The sequence below is a fragment of the Sapajus apella genome, unplaced genomic scaffold (assembly GCF_009761245.1).
Source record: "Sapajus apella isolate SASKATOON/1434 unplaced genomic scaffold, GSC_monkey_1.0 scaffold60, whole genome shotgun sequence".
In the NCBI taxonomy this organism is placed as follows: Eukaryota; Metazoa; Chordata; class Mammalia; order Primates; family Cebidae; genus Sapajus; species Sapajus apella.
In genome coordinates this window covers 8,521,368-8,543,831 of record NW_022437000.1, presented here as the reverse complement: position 1 = coordinate 8,543,831, position 22,464 = coordinate 8,521,368, and the positions used below count along the sequence as shown (strand labels likewise).

Sequence of the window (22,464 nt, the reverse complement as noted above, 5' to 3'; positions counted from 1 at the left end):
ACACAACACACCAAAACTTAGTATGCAGCTAAAAACAGGCATACAGCTTAGTGGGAAATGTGTAAGGGTAAAATACTCTACTTTTTAAAAGTTCTTAAATTGATAGACCAATATTCCATCTTGAGACACTAAAAGAAGAGCAATAATTGCTAATTCCAGCCTCAAACTCCTGGGCTCAAGCAACCCTTTTGCTTCAGCCTCCTGAGTGGCTGGGACTACAGGTGTACACCACCATGCCCAACAATTTTTTTTTTTTTTGTAGAAAATGGGGACTTGCTACTGCACAGGGTTTTCTCAAACTCTTGGTCTCAATTCATCATCTTACCTTGGCCTCTCAAAGGGCTGGAGGAGCGACCACACCTGGCCTCACAATATATTTTTAAGTGATTTCCTTATTGGTTTCTCTAAGGCTCACCATACTTAACATAGCTTACCAGAATCTACTTCAAATTTATACTAACTTAAATTCAGTGAGATACAGAAATGTAACTTCTACATAGCTCACTTCCCTCTTTCCTGTTTTGGTGACATTATTGTTACATACATAAACATCTATGCATGTTATAAAATCAAAAACAAAATAAATTAATATAATTTTACTTTATACAATTATACAGTTACTAAGGAGACTCAGGGATAAAAGCAAAGCAAGAATAGAGTTTGTTATTTTAATCTTCTTTCTTACCATTTTAGGTTTACTTTTCTCCCCTGTGGATTCAAGTTACTATCTGGCATCATTTCACTATTCCACAGCAGCTTTGCTCCTACCCACTTCCTGTTTTTATTGTCAAACAAATTACATATTTTTTGCTACAGAATGAATAATATAATTATGCATATATATTTTATGCAAGTTCTTTACATGATTTAAGAAAAGCAGCAGCAATATGCACATATACTGTCTTTTCTAATTACATAATTATCTTTACCAGTGTTTTTCGTTTTACGTGTGTGGATTCAAATTACCATGTATGATTTCTTGCTTTCAGTGTGAATGACTTCCTTTAGTAGTTCTTGCAACATAGGTCTGTCCACAAAAATTATGTTTTTGTTTCTAGGAATATTTTATTTCATCTTCATTTTTGAAAGGTTTGTTGACTGTAAAATCTTGTTTGACAGGACTCTTCCGGCACTTTGAATATCTAATACCATTACTTTCTGTCTTCCACTGATAATTTCTGAAGATTAGTCAGCTGTTAATCTTACTGCGGATTTCCTTATACATAATGAGGAATATAATATGTATACATAATATACATAATTGACTGCTCTACTCTCCCTGCAGTCAATATTTTCCGTCTTGTTTTTCGGCACTTTTCCTATCCTGTTTCTAGGTACGGATCATTTTGTGCTCATCCTACTTGGAGTTTCTTGATCTTGGGTGTATAGGCTGATGATTTTTTTCAAATTTGAAGAATTTTTGGTCATTATTTCTTTGGATAGTTTTTCTGCTCTTTTTTCTCCTCACTTTCTAGCACTACAATTATGCATATGTTGGTGCAATTCTCTGAGGCCTTACATTTTTCTTCATTCTTTTTCCTCTCCGTGTTTCAGATTGCCTAGTCTTGATCAAGTTATACATAGACATTATGAAGTCTATATTCAAGTTTGCTGATGACTTCTGCCACTTTGAGCCTGTTGTTAAGCCTGTCTAGTGAATTTTTCATTCCAGTGATTGTGCATTTCAACATCGGAATTTCCAGTTAGTTCATTATTTAAAATAATTTCTATCTCTTTTAATATTTCTCTGATGAGACAAACAGAGACAGTTTGATATAAAAGTTTGATGTAAACAATCAAAACAGTTTGATGTAAAAACTGTTTCTACAAAAAGGAAATTATCCTGTGCCATAGCAATCTTCCAAGTGTTTACTTTGCTCTAGAATATGACTGTAAAACCAGAGTATCTATAGCATTTAAATTGATCCAAGACACATACATTTAAACATTGCTGACAAATTGTCTTTTTCTCCTTATGACTGGATAAAGAACAGGGTAAACAAAAGTTGAATTTCCATTTATCCATAATGTACCACAATGAACATTCTTATTCAAAGTGAATTCATAAAGAGGGCATCCTAAACTTTTGATCAATCTTATGGGAATCTAAAATAGCTTTTGATTTCTATACACTCAGAATCATAGAAAGGCCTTGCTAGATGAAGCCACTGGAACCAACTGGGTCAAACCTCCAGTTTTCACAAAGCCCTGAAAGGTAAAATATCATTCCAAGGTCATACAACTTATTAAACTGTAATAGAATCACTTTCAATAGGAGTTCAATCACATTTACAAGTTCATTAAATAAAATGAGACTTTTATAAGACAACTGTGACATTAGATAGAAATATAAACCACATTTGTAGGCAAAAAAATGAAGCATTATATACAGCTTGACTTTAAATTGTTAACTGCATCACTATTTTGGCAATTGTCAAAGATGAGGGAAAACACTTATAAGGCTCCTTCACCACATACTTCATTTAAATTTCTCATTTTATATGTGAAACAATGAAGATTAGATTTCAGGCTCTTTAATTTCAGGGTTCCTCTGATGCATAAAGTATATTTGTTGACATCTTACAAGGTAATTCTAATCTAATATTGTTTGTCTTCCTCGTCCCGACCTAACAACCACAGCACCTTTAGTGCAAGAGTCCAGTGATACTCAAAGGAACCATGTAATGTTACTGGAGGGACTAGAGAGAGGCTTCAACTTTCTCCAAAATGCTGATGATCGAGGTGCCCCTATGTTATATTTGATGGCAAATATATTAATATTTAAGTACGTTTGCACTCCAAAGTCACTTCCTGCAGGAGTGGAAAGCTCTCAAACTTTCAATAGTCTCCATTTGCATCATTGTTTTAAAAGTAATGATGATGATAAATTTACAATAAGGGAACCATGGGTATACGGTTAAAAAAGGACAGAAAGAAATAAAAACTGGGACAGTCACTATCACCCAAACTGGATGTCCCATGGTAAGGGCTTCTTTGGCCTTCCGCTCATGTGCCCACCTGACTTTCTGGTTCTTCCTCTCTTACCCAAGTTCTACTCATCACTGTCATACTTGTTGATCTCCAATGATCTCTGTTCCACATCCACTATCTGTACACTTTGCTCCTCTCCTTCCTGAGCTTGTTAGCAGTCTCTTCTGCTCAGCTTAAGATGGAGCCCTCAAGGAACGCATGACCTGCACAGTTATTGGCCCTCTTATTTTCCGTGAACTGATTAAATTACATGGGTAACTTCCAACATTTCTACTTTAATTGTTGGTTTGAGATGTGTGTATAACTTCCAGATTGGTTGCTGCTTTAGGTCTGAACCTTAAGAAGTATAATGGCCTTTGTGCTTCTTTTTCTTCTTAAAGATGGAAAAGTTTGAACTAACTTTATAATCAGTGTGCACATTCTACACAGGAAATGTATATAGTACAAGGTGCTCAGCACTGTGCTAGGTGCTATGTAAGACAGAAACCACATGACGTTCCTGTCAGATCAAAAGACAATATATGATAAAGAACTGAACTGAATATAACCAAGTATCAAAACACAAAATGCTTTGAGTGCAATGGGTGTTCAGAAAAAGAGAAGGAAAAAAAAAAAAAAAAAAAAAAACTATTGGTAAAGAGCCACCATGAATTTGGTCACAGACTCAAGGGGCCTAGAGAGGTGGGAGGGAGGCACTGGATCTAGAAGCTAAAGCACCAGATATGAATAAATGCACAGAAGAGGAGTAAGTTTGAATCAAGAAAGAGAAAGAACAGATATCTTTTACAAGGTTTAGTTTGTAAAAGACCCTATAGAATGGGAACTCTGACTTTGATCTACTGAGAAAGGCAGCCACTGAACTGGATAGAGAATGATACAGAGTTTTTCTGTTAGAAAGAATAGGGCAGTGATCTAGTTCATATTCAGTTATTAAGAATAAATGACAAAAGGGAGTCAGAACAATATTTTAAACACAAAACATACCCAATAAAAAAATGTTGACTACTATGAAATAATTTCAGGAACTGGTATGGTAGTAGTGGAAATGTTGGAAAAATAAATCTTAATGGAAAAAACAGCAAGAAGTGTTTCAAAAGTATCAGGAATAAAAAGATGACTCCAAGATTTTTTGAGAGGGTAACTCTTATGAAATTAACATTTGGATTTTCCTACAGAAACATACATTTAATGACTTTGAAAACATGTAGTTTACTGTATACTTCTTTCAATTCATAGCCAATTTTGGATTTCTGAATAGCTGATCAACTTGTAAACCATTTCAACATTTCAAATCTATTCCAACATGAACAAAATTTTCAAATTGTTTGAGTAAATTAGCAAATGAATAGCTGTCCTCGATTTAGAATGAGAGACCTGGATTGACATCTTGGTTCACTCTAGGTAACCTTGGGCATGTTACTGAACCACTCTGAGACTGTTTTTTATAAAATGGGACTACAAATTGCTCTAAGGTTTGTTGTGAGGATTCAATAACATCAACACATTAAACACCTAGGCCTTATATTTGAAGATACTCCAAAAATGTCTTTTCCCCTTACTAAGATAGGAGTTACAGTTTCTAGCCAAATCTAATCGTTCATGCTTTTTTAGTATGTAACAGAATGTAAGGAAAGATTTGGAGAGTGAAATGGGAATGTGAAAACACTTATCTTTCAAAATTAAGAAATAACAATCTAAAAATGACTTCACCATGGGATTCAAGTTGGCGATCTTTCTGATGTACAAGTAGCACATGAGAGACCCTAGTTCCCCACATAGCTACCCATGCAAAGATGGGCTCTAATAAGTGAATTCTTCATCTTCCCTTAGAGGGGACCATTTAAGATTCAGCATACACTTCCTATTATCCAACTTATTCTGACATATTCAAGCATGCACATTTCTTATTAGGAAAAGCAAGGATGAGTTAGTATCAGGTCATTTTTTGATCATTAAAAACCATTAACTGAAATACTAACAAGAGTCGGAAAAAAAGCAGGACATTTTAAAAAAGCACTTTATGAAATCTGAAAGCAACATAATTATGAAGTTAAAATGTATTCATTCCTAGATTCAATTAACTAAAGAAATGCATTAGGGACTAGTCATTCACTAGTGGTTCGTGTAGTTTTAATATTAGCCTAAATTAAATGTATATAAGAGGATAATACTCTTCAGGGAAGGAAATATAAATCTAACTTCAATTTTTTATTAACACCATTACTAGAATAAAATTCATTAATTTCAGTGCAAATTCAGGAATTTTACATAACCACTGAGACAACTTTAATGTCCTACTATAAAATTTTAGATTAACAATATTTAAAAAAAGACTGAATGCGAACTATCTTAAGACATTAATCAAATTTTTAATGTACCAATTTATTGCATATGTCAGTACAGAAAAATAGAAAGTATACTTTAAAAGAAATTTATTGTAAAAAACAAATGTAAATGTTTGCTTGCCATGGTTAGCACACAATGTACTATGACATTCAAATTTGAGTTATAAAATTTTATCACTACTTCAAATAAAATATGGCAAATAACAAAAATATGATTTACATTATGAAATGGGATTAACTTATTTTATACTGAACATACTTGAATATGTTAAAAACAACTTGACTTTTCCATATACGCTGTACTGACAGAAATTGTTATAAATTATGTTAAACACACACTCACCTGTTACATATGTATATATGGCACTTTTTGTAAAAAAGTGTCTCATACATAGTCCTATTTTTAAACTACATTTTAAGATACAAAATATAAATGGAGGTATATTTGCGCCATTTGGCAAAAATGTGTAGACTAGTAGTAAGATGACTGAATTTATCTTGCCATACAAATGAATATATTATTTCCAATTTGCTAAAACGATGTATATATATATATGGTATTAAGAATAAACAGAAGTACATTTCATTTTCTACCCTATCAGTTTAAAAAATAAATGTCTGTGCTCTGTCATTTCCATCTTTACCTGAGTAATATGAAAATACATAAATTTAAGTGGATAATCCAAAAGGGCTACTTATGACTAATTTTTCCTCTCACAGCTTTTAAAAATATATATAATTATCAAACATAATATGAAAAAGGGAGAGGTGAAGGATCACTGGAAGATTTCAGTATCTCAATCATGACGTAAATTAAAAAGTGACTTCTGTGACATTCTTTACAAGTTTATCTTACCTATCCCTATCCTCAAGGAAAAAAGGGTCTCCTTAATTAATATAAACTACTCTTAAGCTATCTGAGCTTGAAAGATAATTTATAAAACACTAAATATATGGCCTTCATTCTTTAATTTCCCCAAACCTATTCCCACCAAGCCAAATCTTACAAACATAAGAAATGAATATGTAAGCATCAGATGGTATGAATTCTCAACAGGTATTACAACATAATTACTCCAGTGACATATTACCAAAGCTGTAATCTATGTAATTATCAAGTGTCTACAGGTAATCATAAATTCAGAACACCATTTTTATGAAAATATCAATTTTACAGTCAAAAATATAACTGCAAAAACACAGGGTAGTTGCAATGTCAAGTGTCCCAGTCACTTATTAGAAATGCTTTGCATTCAAATGTTTTGCACTATTTCTGTTTCATCAATCTCATCTAATTATTTTCTATATCTAAATTTAAGAACTGTGTCACACTTTCCTTTCTAGTTGTTACTACCCTACTAGTATCCTATTACCTGTCACAAATTATTTCTTCTCTTATTTTGCAGTATGCTTTTTAGGGTCCTTTTTATACTTATTTTTCACCAGTTTTTCTCCCCATAATGGATATGGGACTTTATTCTAAATGAGCTGTATCTTGCCATATTTAAGATCACTCTAGGATCCCCAAATTTACAGTAACTTAAAGTTCATTTGTAAACTCCTATAGCTGCTCTTGTATAAATGAGTCAGAAATTAACATAAAAGATGGATACATATACTTCCATTCCCACTAAGCAATGGGTCCAAGGTGAAGGAGTGACTCCTGAAGAAGTCTCATTTTACTAAGACCAATTGCTTTGGCCCCAAAACTGGAAATTATTTTCAAAAATGATGCCATGGGCTTCATGGACCCCTGACACTAAGTTTGTTTTCCACCTCTTACCCATCTAAGGAAACAATCTCGCATACAGACGCTAGTGAAGACAGATGTCGTACAGCCCTAGGCACTGCCTCTGCCCTTAGCTGCAGAAAGAAAGAAAGAAAGAAAGAAAGAAAGGCTCCTTAACCCTAAGAAGAGAATTAAGGTAGGGGATAGCAAACAAGTACTCTACAATTTTTGAAGTCCTGGCTTAAAATTTAAAAAGATAGTTTATAAACCTGGAATATCAAAAACAAAAAGCAGCATAAAAGCAAAGTACGGATGAAAAAATAACTTTTAGACCTCATCAGCATATTTAGAACTAAAGTTGATAAATTTCTCCATAGTGTAATAGACTGATCACATAGAAACATAAGGTATTTTTTGTAAACTTTAAATAATGATACAAATATAAGGTATGCCATGTAAGCTCGTGTCTAAATATACATTTTGTTGTATTTTCAATACATTAATATTTAGAATAGTCATTCTACATAGCAAGAACTGACAAGAAAAGTAGGCTTTGTGAATTTATACATACAAAATACGCCTTCCATGATATGCATTACCAACTTGTTTTAAAAAGCAAGACTTTTTACAATTAATTTATAGAAAAAATTATTCTTAAAAATCATACTTGCTATAATTTATTTTTTCTAAATACTGGCATAAAGTGAATAAGAATGCTATTTGGCAAAAGTATTTCTAGCCCTATCTCCATGGAAAGAATTTTAAATTGAGGTCAAGACCCATTATTTTAAATTGAGTATTGACCCATTATTTCTCTGTTCTAGTTGCTTGCAGACAGCCATTAAATATAGCTAAAATATTCAAAATATTATATGTTAAAGCTGACATATTACACAGAACTCAATTGAATCTATTTTTTGAGCACTGCTTTAAACAACGTGGCACAATTATGACTCATAGCATATATTTTTATTAAGGTAAATCCTGTAAGTTTCAAGGGGCTTTTTTTTCTAAGTAAGATTTTGTTACTTTTCTATATATCTAAATCCTACTTCCCACCTATAGTCATTTAATTGCTAAATGTGGTAACAGGTTCTATGTCAAAAAGCTCCAGAATTCCTTCATTCTCACATTCCTACATGTAAAAACTTTTAAAACAAATAAATAAGACTTCCTAAAACTGTCTTTTGATGTAGGAGTTCTATTTCACAGCAACTGGAACATTGTTGGATTTTGTAACTTTTATTTTCAAGAATGATATCTTGCCTTTGGTGGGTTAGGTATAGCTAGGTACTGGGACTTAAAGTCAAATGTGTGGATTTTTGTAAAGTAGTATGTACAATTCTGCAATGATAAACGACTTCCTAATTTAATTCTTAAGCAGTGATCTTCACTATGACTGCTATTAGTGGTTCTGCTGTAGACTTACAAAATCAACAGAAGCTAAAATTCTCTTTGCCACCAAAGTTACAAATGTTAAAAAGTTCAAATATGCACATCAAAGCTGCAGTAAAATTCTAAATTTCTATTTCTACATGCCATGATCCAGACTGTACCTAACAAAAACACGGTACATTTACATAGGAAAACAGGGTCCCATTTATTTGTAAGAAAAAGCTGGATCTCAGCATTGACCAGAGCAAAATTCAATGGCAACCTGCACATAGATCTCAATTTCACTTCTTGCCAAAAACAAAATAGAATTTACATAAAAATAGATATAACCCAGATAACCATATACATCGGTATATGACCAGTGCTATTTACATTTAAAATGTTGCATTGCATAATTCAAGGAATAAAATACCATCATGCATTTCATTTAACTTTTAAGGTGAAAAATGCAGTTACAGAACTAAGTTTGCTTATCATGATTGTCCCAATATTTACTTAAGAAATAATACCCAAAGGTTTCTTGTTTACATATCTCCTTCCACATCTAGCTATTAATCTGTGTAAGATTACACCACTTTAGCAACAAGAAACTTTTGAACAATATCTTATATCGACACATTAAACTAAAGATATAAATACAATAACCACATTGAAAGTTTTGATGAAAATGTATGAAATAATCTCAAGAATTATAGTTTTTCAAATGTAAAAAACTATTTGGATCATCATAAAGGAGCACTGAAGTCCTTTCAAAGTTTAATGTCACTCTTCAGACAGGTACAGATATAACACTTCTAAAAGGAACATTCTTAACCATTCTGCACAAATTAAAATACAATGCAATAATCAAAAAGGGAAACATCATATAATTGTTACATTAGATGAAGTTTTTGCCATTTCTTCAGGAGAATGGCTCTTTACTACTTCTTTGATGAACTGTTCAAGTGCAGTGAAATAGCCTTGGCACTGCCATGTATCATTGTGAGTCCCATCTGGAAAAATGGCTAATCTCTTAGTCCGAGATGGGGAGAGTTCATAAAGTTGTTTCATCATGACTGGTGGAATTAATTGATCTGAGAGTCCAGAGATGAAAAGAGAAGGCATTCTGCACTGAGAGATTTTTCTGTAGGACAAAAATTTATTTTTGTAGCACCATAAAGGAAGGTAACGCATTGGGAAGAATGAAAATAAAGTGCTGGCCATATGTGGTATGCTTAAAAATGTGTTCTCCACCATAATGGCTGAAATCCTATGTGAATTTTCAGAAGCCAAATGAATAGCTACTGCTCCACCCAAGGAACGGCCAAAAAGAAAAATTTTTGTTTTATCAAGGTCAGGTCTAGTCATCACATAGTCTAACACAGCTTCAGAATCTAAGTAGAGTCCTTCTTCACTTGCTTCTCCTTCACTTTTTCCATATCCTCGATAATCAACCAGCAAAAGGTTAACTTTGAGGTTAACCAACATAAGGAGTGCATTTGGCAACCTGTGACCTATGTTGCCTGCATTCCCATGAAAATAAATTATAGTTGGGGAATAGGGTGAATTGTCTCCAGTGTATCGTATCAAAATAAGATTTAGACGTATTCCATCTTTGGTTCTGATGAAAATGTTTTCATGTGGAATGCCAGTGGGCATGGGAACATAAAGACGAGAAGAGGATGGCTGTTCTGGAAAATAAAGCAATACATCCTGGAATTTATATAGAATACCTGCTATTGATATGAATATTAACAAAAGTAAGATAATGCCTCCATACAGATGAAAAGTCACTATTAAAGGTAAAAGGGAAATACGGCAGAGAGCCCAAGACCATGAAGCCAAGGCTATTAGCCATCTTTCAATAAAGTTCCACAGCATCCAGGACTTTTCCATTGTAGTTTTCTGTATGTATCCTAGAGAGAGAGAGAGAATATCAGTAATTCAACATGTATCTATTATTTGTAAAAAAAAAAATCCATAATATAATAAACTATGGTACTAGGCCACATGTAATTGTTAAAATATGGTAATAGGTATAACCCATCCACAAAAGTAGTTGCTATAACTTCCCTTGTTCTTTCTGTTCTCAACAGTTTCCTTTCTACCATATCCCTCCACTGCCATATTTATGAAACACTAACATTCATCAAATCACATTTATTTTAAAAAAGTGCTCATTTACTGTCAGCTATCTTCATTTATATGTTTCTCACTGATTTGACCAAAAAAAGTTGATGCTATATTGTCAATTTTTTTTTTCTTAAATGAGAAAACAGAAGCTCAGGAGCATAAGTAGATAGGCCATCATCTGGCTCTCGAGGTAGAAGAGTTGGGAGGCAAACAAGCACGATTCCAGAGCTCATGGTATATCTACTGTTAAGTTACGTATGTCCAGGGCAAACTGTACTGAAGAAGCAGTTCAGAAATTCTAACTTAGCAAGACCGATCTAACACACTTTGGCGATCTTTTTCATGTACTGTAGCAAAAGCTAAAGAAACTAGGGTAAGGAGCTGGACAAAACAAAACAAAACAAAATGAACTAGGGTAAGAAAGAATAAAAGTATCTCCCTCTCTACCTGGAAGTTTTAATACTAAACTTAAATAATCTACTTAAATTAACCACTAAATTCTAATACTGCATTATTTTTAAGAAAACGATTAATGATTTGTCTTTCATATCTAATTAAAAATAAATATCAGATTGCTGGTGTCATGAGATAGGAAGTTCCACATCATGAGATCAACAGATTGCTAAAATGTATTGATAAGGCAATAAATACTTGAGAATGAAGTGTGAAACAAATACATAGAAATTCTCCAAGAACCAGAAAACCGACAAAGGAACAGAAAACCAAACATTGTATGTTCTCACTCATAGGCAGGTATTGAACAATGAGAACACATGGGCACAGGCAGAGGAACATCACACACAGGGGTCTGTTGGGGGGTGGGGATCTAGGTGAGGGAAAGTGTGGGGTGGGGAGGTTGGGGAGGGATAACATTGGGAGAAATGCCTGATGTAGGAATGGGGGATGGAGGTAGCAAACCACTGTGGCATGTGTATGCCCATGCAACAATCCTGCAAGATGTGCACATGTACCACAGAAGTTGAAGTACAATAAAAACAAAATAATAAACAAAATTTTAAAAAAGAAATTCTCCAAGAACCAGAGATAAATGAAGTAAAATGGCTCTCTGGAGAACAATTTTTAAAAATATGTAACTGACATAAAGCAAGTAAAGAAAAACTATTAAGTTTTTGTTATCAAAAGGTTTATACATGTTGTCTTAAAAATGCAAAAGAACTGAGATATGTTACAAATTTTCTTATGTACTATTCGTCTACTTAGGCTTACTTGCTGAATTTTTAAAAATATATTTCCTTTTTTCCCACTAACCAAACTGCTATAACGAAGTTATAGATTGATTATAAAAACAAGGTGGACGATTTAACACATTTGATTTTTTACTATTATTTCACTAAACACGGACTTTTACATTTGAATTCTTATTCAAATGAACCTTTTTAAACATAAACCAACATTTTTCTCTGATTTTCCAGAAATCAACACTGCCACCCAGTGGTAGCAAATTTTATTATTGTATCACATTCTCCCTGAATAACTGTATTTATTACCTATTTCCAGTCTGAATTGCCTTTTCAGTAGAATAAGAGTTTTTAAAATGCTTACATATAAGGCTGGTCAGTAGTATGAAGATTAATAACGAGAGCATTCGTAAATGTTACAGGCATGTTAACTTTATTTGGTTTTGTGACTAGTATTTCTGGCTCTACTACTTATCTTAACTGTGTTCTACCCAAATTAGTTCTTATTTAAAAAATTATTACAAAGCCAGATAAAATAGCTCCAAATACATGAATAAAGCATATTTTACAATTTGAATTTTATACTTACATTTGTATAAATTTACAGTTAAATGTTCAACTAATGAACTTTTGAAAAGTTATTTTTGTTTTAGTAGCCTCCAACATCTAATTTTAGCAAACAATACTGAATTTAAATCTATAAAACTAGGAAGTATATTTCTCTTTTTCACTCTTGCATATCTAATGTCTAGTACAGCACTTTATATATACTTATGACTAAAACATTTAAAAATAATTACATATACAAATTAAATTTATTAAAAAAGTAAAAGTATTCTGAGCAGTGGGCACATATGCTTAAAATGACATCAGAAAAATGGGCATATTTGTTTGGGTCTCTTACTGGCTAGGAATAACAAAAGATCAATTTACAGTTTTCCACAAAACATTTCTGAAAAGTCAAATTAACTGTTTTGTGATAAACAATCATAATCTTACAGTGAGTTGTTACACTATGGAAGTCGAAATAAAAGTCAATTCATCTTGAGTAATATCAAATGGAAGTCATTTTTAAGAATAGGTTAATAAAAAATTGCTCTGGGGTGGTGAGGTGCATGGATATGGGTTTTTAAAAATATATTCTTATATTGGTGGTTTAGAATAAGAACTCCACTCACAGATTGCCTTATTTTTTATCTAACCCCACTTAGCAATAATCTCTGTTCCCTGGTCTGTATATGTACTTCCACTCAAAGATGTTCTTAAAGAAACCAGGACAAATAAACAATATCAACAAGGATTTTTAATTTACTGAATTTGCTGAAAGTATCAGCAAAGCACAATTACCATGCACCATCTGGTGAGATGTAAAAGCAACTTCATACCCAGGTGTTATGATAGTCAACAAAAACAAGCACTGCCTCTAATAAAGTCGCTTGCACAGATCCTACAGCCAGCATTATGTTTTCTATTTATTTTGTCAGTTAGTGTAATTAAAGGGTTAACAAAACCTTTCTTCCTCTTCAGATAAAAAATGACCTCTCCTCAACCTTCCTGCACTGTTTCCCTGGAAACATAACAAAGGTGGGATGTCAGCTGTGTTTCTAAGCAACACTGTAGTAAAAATGGCTCCTACTGATGAGCAACATCTGGATTGAGGGGAGAGTGAGCAGGGCTGAACATGCCCAATGGTAAGTATAAACAGGGGCTTTTCTGAATCGAATATGGCTTGTAATTGGCTTGTCATTTGCTTAGTCCTGGATGCTATACTTAAATGCTGTTAGAAGACGACACTGCTTCCTGCAGAGCATTAAGGAGCTAAGCCAGGGTGGCATTCACTCCCATCCTTGTGTCATTTTCCACTAAACCTGAGCTATCATCTAGGAACAACATACCTAACACTGACATGTTGGGTTTTCCTTCCCATAATTTTCAAAAAACCAGAGAGGCTGATGCACAGCAGGGTCCACTATGGTCTACTAGGCCTTGTGAGCATGAATGTTCAGTTGACCCCAAGACCACTGCTACTAGTCATGAAGAATGAGGGAGGCAGGCAATCAAGTATGTCCTATGTGGTAAAACATAAAATGTGTCTTCAGAAGAGATGTATTGTTTGTTAGGTTATTCTGCATGTGAAATCCATTTGCTGATAACATTTTAGCATGATAAAAATCAGGAAAAAGGATGCATTTAACACACTCAAAGTTTATACCAATTAGAAGGGTTGCTGAGTGGGAGAGCACATAAGACCTGTTCTATGGAGGATATAGAAATGTAGATAATCAATTACAATTACTTCTCATCTTCCATTCTTCTTTTACATCATTACTGTATGTATTTTTAACCTTGTGCCTACATCTAAAAATGAATACTTGACAGTCCCACTTCTTAATTGTTTGCCATGTTAACAGATCTGCTACTACATGTCAAACATCTCTAAAACCTACCTATGAATTTAACCTCCACCAGTAACTCCTTAACCATTTACTATCTGAGAATTTGATGACTGAATTCTCATAATAATCTCTCATAAAATGTAAACTTCACTTTAAAATATATCTAGTGGATTTTTCTCAATCCACACTGCAATACCAGACCCCCAAAGTGTCATCTGTGGTTAACTCGTCCTCTATACTCAAATTGCTGTTTCTCTCTGCCCTATACCCTGAGAAGCAGGCATTTCTCCACTGTCTTATCCACTGTCTTTTAGGTTATTACATTCTTTCCCTCAGTGATTTCATTCCTTCTCATGTCTCCAATTATCACACCTGTGTATGAATTATTCCCAATCTGTAAGTCTACTCTTTATCTACAATCTCAATTTACCTGTTCCTCACGTGCCTGATGCTTCACTGATATTTCTAATTTATCTAAAATAAACACATCCTGCTTTCTTCCCAACACTTTGCAGACTTTATGCTAATTATGCACAAAAAAGCTGGATGTGTAAAGAAATACATTTTTTAAAAACACAGGATATGTAGACTAAGATTTCAGTATTACAGTTCATTATAACCCGTACTGGTCTTGTATTTGAACGAAAAAAAATCAACCTTAGAAATAACTTTCGTGCTTTTTAAATGAAATGGTTTGAGGTGTCACATTGATATCAGTGAGCGTGTCTCCAAAAATAATCTACTGAAAGCATGACTAATCTTTATTGTAATGTACTGTGTAGATAAATTATATGATTGTTTTCCTTTTAAAAGAATAGTTTTGAAGTACTAGTGACATCCTGCTAAACTACATAAGTAGTTTGATTATCGGATGCAATTTAAGATATGGTGCTCATCTTGAGGACTTAAGGTCCTAATTGGCTTGTTGTAGTCCCTTCTAGTGCTCCCTACTTACTGTCTCTATATTTAAGTCCATTATGGGTATACAACAAACAATTTGAGACTAAAAATAAGAGTAATCCAGAACTGTAAAGCTCTCACACCACCTTGCCAGCTGGCAGTGTTTGCCGAATGGCAAGTCAGGAAATGGAATGAGTGAGGGCCATGCTTATCTGGTCTCTATTAATCCTCTCCTGTGCTCTCATATAGGTACCTGGAAGATCACAACTAGTTCAATTTTTAAGAAAAAATATTTAAATTAAACAACTATTTTATAAACTGATGCTTTGAAAAAAGAGAGCGATGAGTATTGAAGTCATGTCCACTACGAATGGTATGAGTCCTCAGAATATCACTGCAGGCTCCCAGGGGAGCTGTGAAAACCAGCGTGAACCACTGAAGCAGTCCCATAGTTGATTTCCCAGCCTCTTCCAGAAGAGATGGTCATCAGATTCCAATGTATCCTTCTCTACTAGACAGCCCTGGCTCTCAAGTAGCTTGTGATCTACTCAGTAATGTTCAAGCCACTCTTAAGCTACTCGGGAGACAGATATGGATGGAAATAACTGCATATCTAACACAAGTTCATTTCATTATAGAGTAGACAAAGAAAAATCAAAGAAAGATGACAACTGTCCTTACATATACGAAAGGAAAATCAAAACCTTAACTCTATCTTTCCTTCACAACATAATTTTAGAAGTCTCTGGATTTCATCAAGGTTGACTACTTAGAGAAACTGAGTGGAAACTTATGCAATCTTTTAAAAGGAGGACAAAGCGTAACTCCAGGGTTAAGAATCTATTACTTTCCATCAAACAGCTGTCTGTGACACATCTTTATTCATTTAGCATGATTATTCACAGAAACTGCAAGTATTCAGCATAATCTAAATAAATACTTGGCAAGGATGGCATAGAGGAATTTAGAGCTGTTAAACTGGATGAACTTTAAGAGCTTTATTAAATCTGAGACCTTTCAATGCTAGTGGTTCTCAAAAGGTGGTCAGAAACATGAGGGTCCCCAAGACCCTCTAATGGGGTCCATCAGATCAATATTATGGTCATAATAATACTAAAATGTCATTTACCTTTTCCACTGTTTGACATTTGCACTAATGGTGCATAAGCAATTGGGTAAAATTGCTGGTGCCTTTACAAGAATCAAGGTAGTGGCCTCACGTGTTGGAGTCACTACCATCAACTCACAGTAAATGAGGGAATAATCCAGTTTTACTTACAAATGTCATAGAAGTAGTAATAAAAATTATATCTCAACAAGTACACATCTTTTTAACACATTGTGTGACAAATGTGTACAAAATTGGAAGCACACATAAAGCACTTTGTGCTGTGTATTGAAATACATTTGAACTGGGAGCTGAACTAGCTGCTTTGTTCAGGCATTTTTATTTTAAAAGACAACTGACAAACTATGGTTGTTCAGACTTAGAGGTCTGGCAGATTATTTTCTAGAAAATGAATGAGGTTGCCAATAGCTCCTTGATACCTTAAGAGACCTTTTGATGGAACTGTGGGAATCTATTAATATTAAATGTGTTACCATTTAAAAGAATCTGCATTAACTCAATAAACCAATATATTCCAAATGACCAATGAATGGTGTCACAAAAATCAAGTAGACATGAGTAAAATTTCACTATAAACCAACAGATTTTGATGTTAACAGAGACAAAAGATTCTCTGATGCAGGTTTCAGATGGCACGATGCAATTGACCTTTAAGGAAATGCCACCTGTTGAGCAATGGAGTAGACCAAAGAGTGTTCACAATTCTCTACTACAGTACTCCTCCCTTTACAACTACACATTTGTGTGAGCCTGACTTTCTTCATGTTTCATGAAAAGAACGCAATTATCTGCCTGCCTTCTATCAGGGAGACATTAAAGATACTTACAAAAATATAAAATAAAGCCATACATCTATTTGTTGTAATTACAATTGTTTTATATAAAATGTTGTTTATGTGATATGTAATTAACCTATTACTGCTATTTTAAAATTAAAACTTCCAGTTTTAACTTACACACTTTAAAAACTTCCAGTTTTAATTTTTAACCCAATAAATATCTATATAATCCACATACACAAAAAATCTTTGGTTCTTTACATTTCTAAAATGTAAAAGGGTCTGACACCAAACGTTTGAGAACCACTGTTCCATACTATTTAACCATATAATTGTACTGCCTTATTCCCCAAAGGCTTGCCTTCTTCGAATTAAGAATATTACATTTATTTAAATCCTTTCTACATTATAACATATATAAATATATTTAAGGTTTTTTACCCAGTCATATTTTCTCCAAAAATTAAAAATAAATAAAAAATATATCAAGAACTGAAACTCAAATTACAGGAGTAAATACATTTTAATTATTGCCATAAGGTTAGTAGGAGAATCAACTAGACAAAACTATTATATAATACATAGTACTTTATCATAAAAAATATATTTTAATGAAGGTCAGAACTGCCCTACAAATTAAATTCTAGTTATTCGAATTATTTTTAATTACAAAAGTGTACACTGGGCCATGCATGGTGGCTCACGTCTGTAATCCCAGCACTTTGGGAAGCCGAGGAGAGCAGATTGCCTGAGCTCAGAAGTTTGAGACTAGCTTGGGCATTATGGTAAAACACCATCTCTATAAAAAATAAAAAAAAATCAGCTGGGCGTGGTGGCACGTGCCTGTAATCCCAGCTTCTAGGAAGGCTGAGGTATGAGAATCATTTGAACTCAGGAGTCGAGGTTGCAGCGAGCTGAGATCATGCCACTGCACTCCAGCCTGGGTGACACAGCGAAACTGTGTCTCAAAAAATAAAAAAAAGTGTACATTGTATTGCATATTGCGTATCTGAGTTAGAGATTCTGTCACTAGCAAATGGTCTTTTAGAAATACAAAAGAAGTGCGTTATCTATAGGTGGATTACGGTGAATTTCCCAAAGACAATTTGGCAAAAGGCTAAACAATTCTAAACACAATTAAAAAGTCCTAAGTCATAAATGCACTATTATTTCTTTAAAGATCTTTAAGTCCATCCTAAATTGATAATTTTGGTAACAGCTTGTTTAAAAATAAAAACTGTTCCTACACTTAAAAAAAGATGCCTACAAGTGAAAGAACAATGTGAAGGTTCAAGTGAAAACTGTAAGAAGTGGAAAGCAAGTTCATGTGTCATTGCCAGCATCCACAACCCAGTGGAGGAGAAGAAGGACCCCAGACCCCACGGTGCTCATTAATTACTCTGGGTGAATCACAGCTTACAATCACATGTGTAATGTGGAACTCAGATTCAGTATTCTTACATCAATCTCTCTGCTTTTCTGTTAAGAACTGGGAAGTTAGGAAACCGTGCCAGTTGCACGGCTGAAATGGTAACACAAATAGCTGCTATCAAGGTGTTGGAGATACCACAGAATGAATTATCTATTTCCCTAATGGTTACCCACATGCCATCAATAATGAAAAAGTGTGTATTAATAGTCCTATGGGACAAATGAACAGTAACTGCCCATGGAGATGCTGGATAATAACTGAATAGTTCAGGGAGCATTTTTAACTAGGATTTGAATCTGCATGAGAAGATAGCTCAAAAATTATACCAGGCAACAACTTAGTAGCTTTTTTGTGCTTGAAATTCTTGGCAAATTAAGTCAATTCTGGCAGAAGTAAAATGAGAGATTATTGTTACTATGGAAGCCAACCACAATTTTTTCTGAGATTATAAATATCTGAAATGTTTTTTAAAAAAATCCACAAGCCTAAAACTGTAGTGATGTTAGAGTGATAATGAAATTCACAAAAAGTTTCCAATTTATAAATGGGTAATGTCCCAAAACTTTACCTATAAACTAGATGGATGTAGCTTAGCATTTTTGTTTTGTATAAAACCGATGTTATACAACATTGAGTATGTGAAAGTAAGTCCAACTAGAATCCTTACTAGAAGTGGCTAGATTCTCAGGCTAGCTCATAAATGCATGTAGTCCACATATTGGAAATACTACATCTTTACAAGAGATTTCAGCAGAATGTACTGTAGCAGGAGTTAACACCATGTGAAACAGTAACATAAAATGTAATAATGTATTATGAAATCTGTCATTTGAGGGAAAAGATCTTAATTAGAAGAACTAGAGCGTTTTTTAAGTCTACACAAAAAGAGGCTATTTAAAGGTCTCAAGATTTTTCTGGGGCAACTAAATAGAAAGATTTCAGAGTCTGGGTAATATATTAAAGGAAACAGAGAAACAGAAATAAATCATGGGAAAATGTTAGATCCAACAGTTTCCTGTACCTATCACTAAGTTATATAGTTAGTGCAGGGCAACATGGTTAGTAAACCCTCTTATTCACATGCCAAGAGGCCATCGATGTGCCCGAGAGGACAGCAGTGTGCCAAGACCTACCTGTAGGTACCTGGCTTGCTTTCATCATTCCAAGCTAACCATCAATGGGAGGCAGTGTGGTGCAATGGAAAGGAGACTGTTCTCAGGCATGGTCTGTTAATAGATAGGTAGCTTTTGCCAACTCACTTAGCCTCTCTGAATATATATTTCCTCATATGTAGGAGGAAGATAAAAGATTAAATTGAAATACTGTTGCGATAAAATGCCAGTGTGTTAATATGTGCAGCTACTTCTATGAGACAAAATTTACATTACTTTATTATCTACTATAGCAGAATATGTGAAATTAAGTACAACTAGAAGTCCTACTAGTTCTGGATTAAATAATGGATATGATTCCCTAGAGGCTACCACATCTGAACACAGGAAATAATCAGAGCAATGCCCTATTTGTCTGTTAAAACCAAGCTCAGACAGTAGATCCTACAGAAAGCTTGCCTTGGACCCCCACTCCCTACTGCCATCCATTCCATATTCTGTAGTTTGTGCAAACTTAGGTGGCAGAACTTACGATTACAGCGTAATTAACCTGCTTACACAGGCTGTGAGTCCCGTGATAACAGAGACTCCATCCGGTTCAACTCTACATTTTCAGTATGAAGCAGTGCCTGATGCATAGTGAGCACCTAATAACAATTATTTAATTGGGCAGCTGAGGTCTTAGGATATCATGACATTAACACTAAATGAGCAATCACAAAATCTTACACAGTAAAACAAAATTTTAGTCAAAGATGAGTGATTGCCCTAAGCATGAAGAGAAGTACTGATCTACCACCCCATCCCCTCAAAAGAGATCAGTGAAAATCAAACATCGACACTCAAAGCCAATATATGCATCTCTTTCTATACAGTTACTATTACATTGTAAACATTTGTTACATGGGGATGGACATTTTTGTGGTTTTGATACCTTGGGCTAGTAAACACTAGTAATGCATTTTACTTAAATGTTGACTAAATTCTACAGCAAAATTGACTTCGATTGTATGGGTGCTTTTTTGATGTTTCTTGAATACCCCAGAACTTCCTGCCAGGGTATTCACAGGTCTAAACCTGTTAATGGCGTGATTAGGTCGGGATTCTCCCTCCCTGCAACCTAGTGGCTAAAATTTTTCTATTTTACTTTGCAAGTCTGTGTGGGAGGGTGGGGGAGAGGAGGGTTGGATTTTAAGGATCGTGGGTTTGTACACATTACTGGAAATACAATCGACACAGAACACGAAGGTACGTTTCAGGTTCCAATTACAAAACGACACCTGGCGAGTCTCTGGCAATGCGCGCACCTTAGTTTCCAAAACAGGTTTGTGGCTTCAGTTCGCTGCACCTGGTGACGGGTGAGCGGAGTGGGGGCGGACGGCCGGGCTGCAGCCGGGACACGCACGGCGCCCCGGGCGGGTCCCCCACAGCCCCCGACGCTCGGTCCCCCAATACCCCCCCCAACCCAGGAAGCCGCAGGGGCCCCGGGGCTCTCCCCACCCGCCTCCCGGGAGGGTTTCGCGCCGGCCCCGAGAAGCCGGCGGCTCCCCGCTACCCTCCCCGAAGGCGCGGATCGGCGCTCGGGCCCCGCGGGATCGGCGTCCCGGGGCCGCACTTACTCAGACTCGCGGACAGACTGCGCAGTCGGCCGCGGGCACGAAACCGGGCGCCGCGCAGCAGCGTGCCCCCGCGTCGCTTCCGTCGCTCCTCATCGTCCTCCTCCAGCCCAGGGGCGGCTGCCGTCGCCACGGTCTAGCCCGGAGCTCCTGCGGCGCGTCGCTCAGCGGCCCCACTTCCGGCCCCCGCTCGGGTGTCGCCGGCAAATGCCCCCGCCGGCTCCCACATAACCTGTTCTCCGTCTTCCCTCCCGGAGTGGGAACCCTGCCCGTTCTTCAGAGCATGCGCAGAAGCGGCTGTCCGGGAACCTCCGCGACGGTGGCCCGGACGGAAAAGATACCTCGGCGCTGTGGGCTCGGCTCCCCGCCCCGCGACCTGGGGATCTTGGGCTCCCACCCTCCTCCGAGCACGAGGACTCCCTCCAGCTACGCACCCGCGACCTACTGGTTGAGGAGGAGCCGGGTCCGGGGCAGGACAGGCCGGGAGCCGGTGAGCTCGAAGTCCACCATCGCTCTGCAAGCCGCAGCTTCACGGAGGAATTTGTTCTGCCTGATAGGGTTGTTGGGGTGTCGCAGTGAGTTCCAGGATTTAAAGCGCTTCCATAAATATTTTTCTCCTTTTCCTTGTACCCGAGTGGACTGTCAACGGCGAATGCAGGTTTTGGGAGGCCTGAACCTTCTACTATTCGGAGAGCCCTTTTAAAGAAAAATAATGTAAAATTATTTTTGCACGTTTTACAGAGGCACACCACCACGGGAACAGCCTGTTGGGGCCCCTCTCGAGGCCTTGGAAGTGTTCGTCACAAAAACGGGCCCTTCAAACCTGGGCTTCGTTAGCTTCACTCTCCCCCCACCCCCGCCACCACCGTGCACCGTGGTGTACAGACATGTACGGATGTGTGCCTCCCCGCTCTGGGGCTTTCCTTATTCTATGTCCCCTATTTTATGCAGACAGAGGATATTTCATAAATTGGTGGTGGTGGTGGGTTGCTTGTTGTTGTTTTTGCCTTTTGGGACGGAGCTTCGCTCCTGCTGCCCAGGCTGGCGTGCAATGGCGCGCCCTCGGCTCACTATCACCTCTGCCTCCCCGGTGCAAGCGAGTCTCCCTCCTCAGCCTCCCAAGTAGCTGGGATTACAGGTCCCCACCACCACGCCCCACTAATTTTTGTATTTTTAGTAGAGACGGGGCTTCACCCTTTTGACCATGCTGGTGTCGAACTCCTGACCTCAAGTAATCTGCCCGCCTCGGCCTCTTAAAGTGCTGGGATTACAGACGTGAGCCACCGTGCCCGGCCGGTGGTGGTGTTTTCGAACATACGTATCCTGCTA

At 36.3% G+C, this 22,464-nt stretch overlaps 1 protein-coding gene across 1 annotated transcript; it reads right to left on the bottom strand.

Moving 5' to 3' along the window:
• Nucleotides 1-5,406: 5,406 nt before the first annotated feature.
• On the bottom strand, nt 5,407-21,313 carry ABHD13 (abhydrolase domain containing 13). Its single transcript, XM_032246198.1, has 2 exons — nt 21,139-21,313; nt 5,407-10,355 (listed from the first exon to the last, which is right to left on the bottom strand). The coding sequence occupies exon 2, from the start codon at nt 10,333-10,335 to the stop codon at nt 9,322-9,324; it is 1,014 nt and encodes a 337-aa protein (XP_032102089.1). The 5' UTR covers nt 10,336-10,355; nt 21,139-21,313; the 3' UTR covers nt 5,407-9,321.
• Nucleotides 21,314-22,464: the final 1,151 nt, after the last annotated feature.

Coding starts and splice junctions, on each gene's coding strand:
- ABHD13 (XM_032246198.1), bottom strand. CDS start 10,335: ATGGAAAAGTCCTGGATGCTGTGGAACTTTATTGAAAGATGGCTAATA.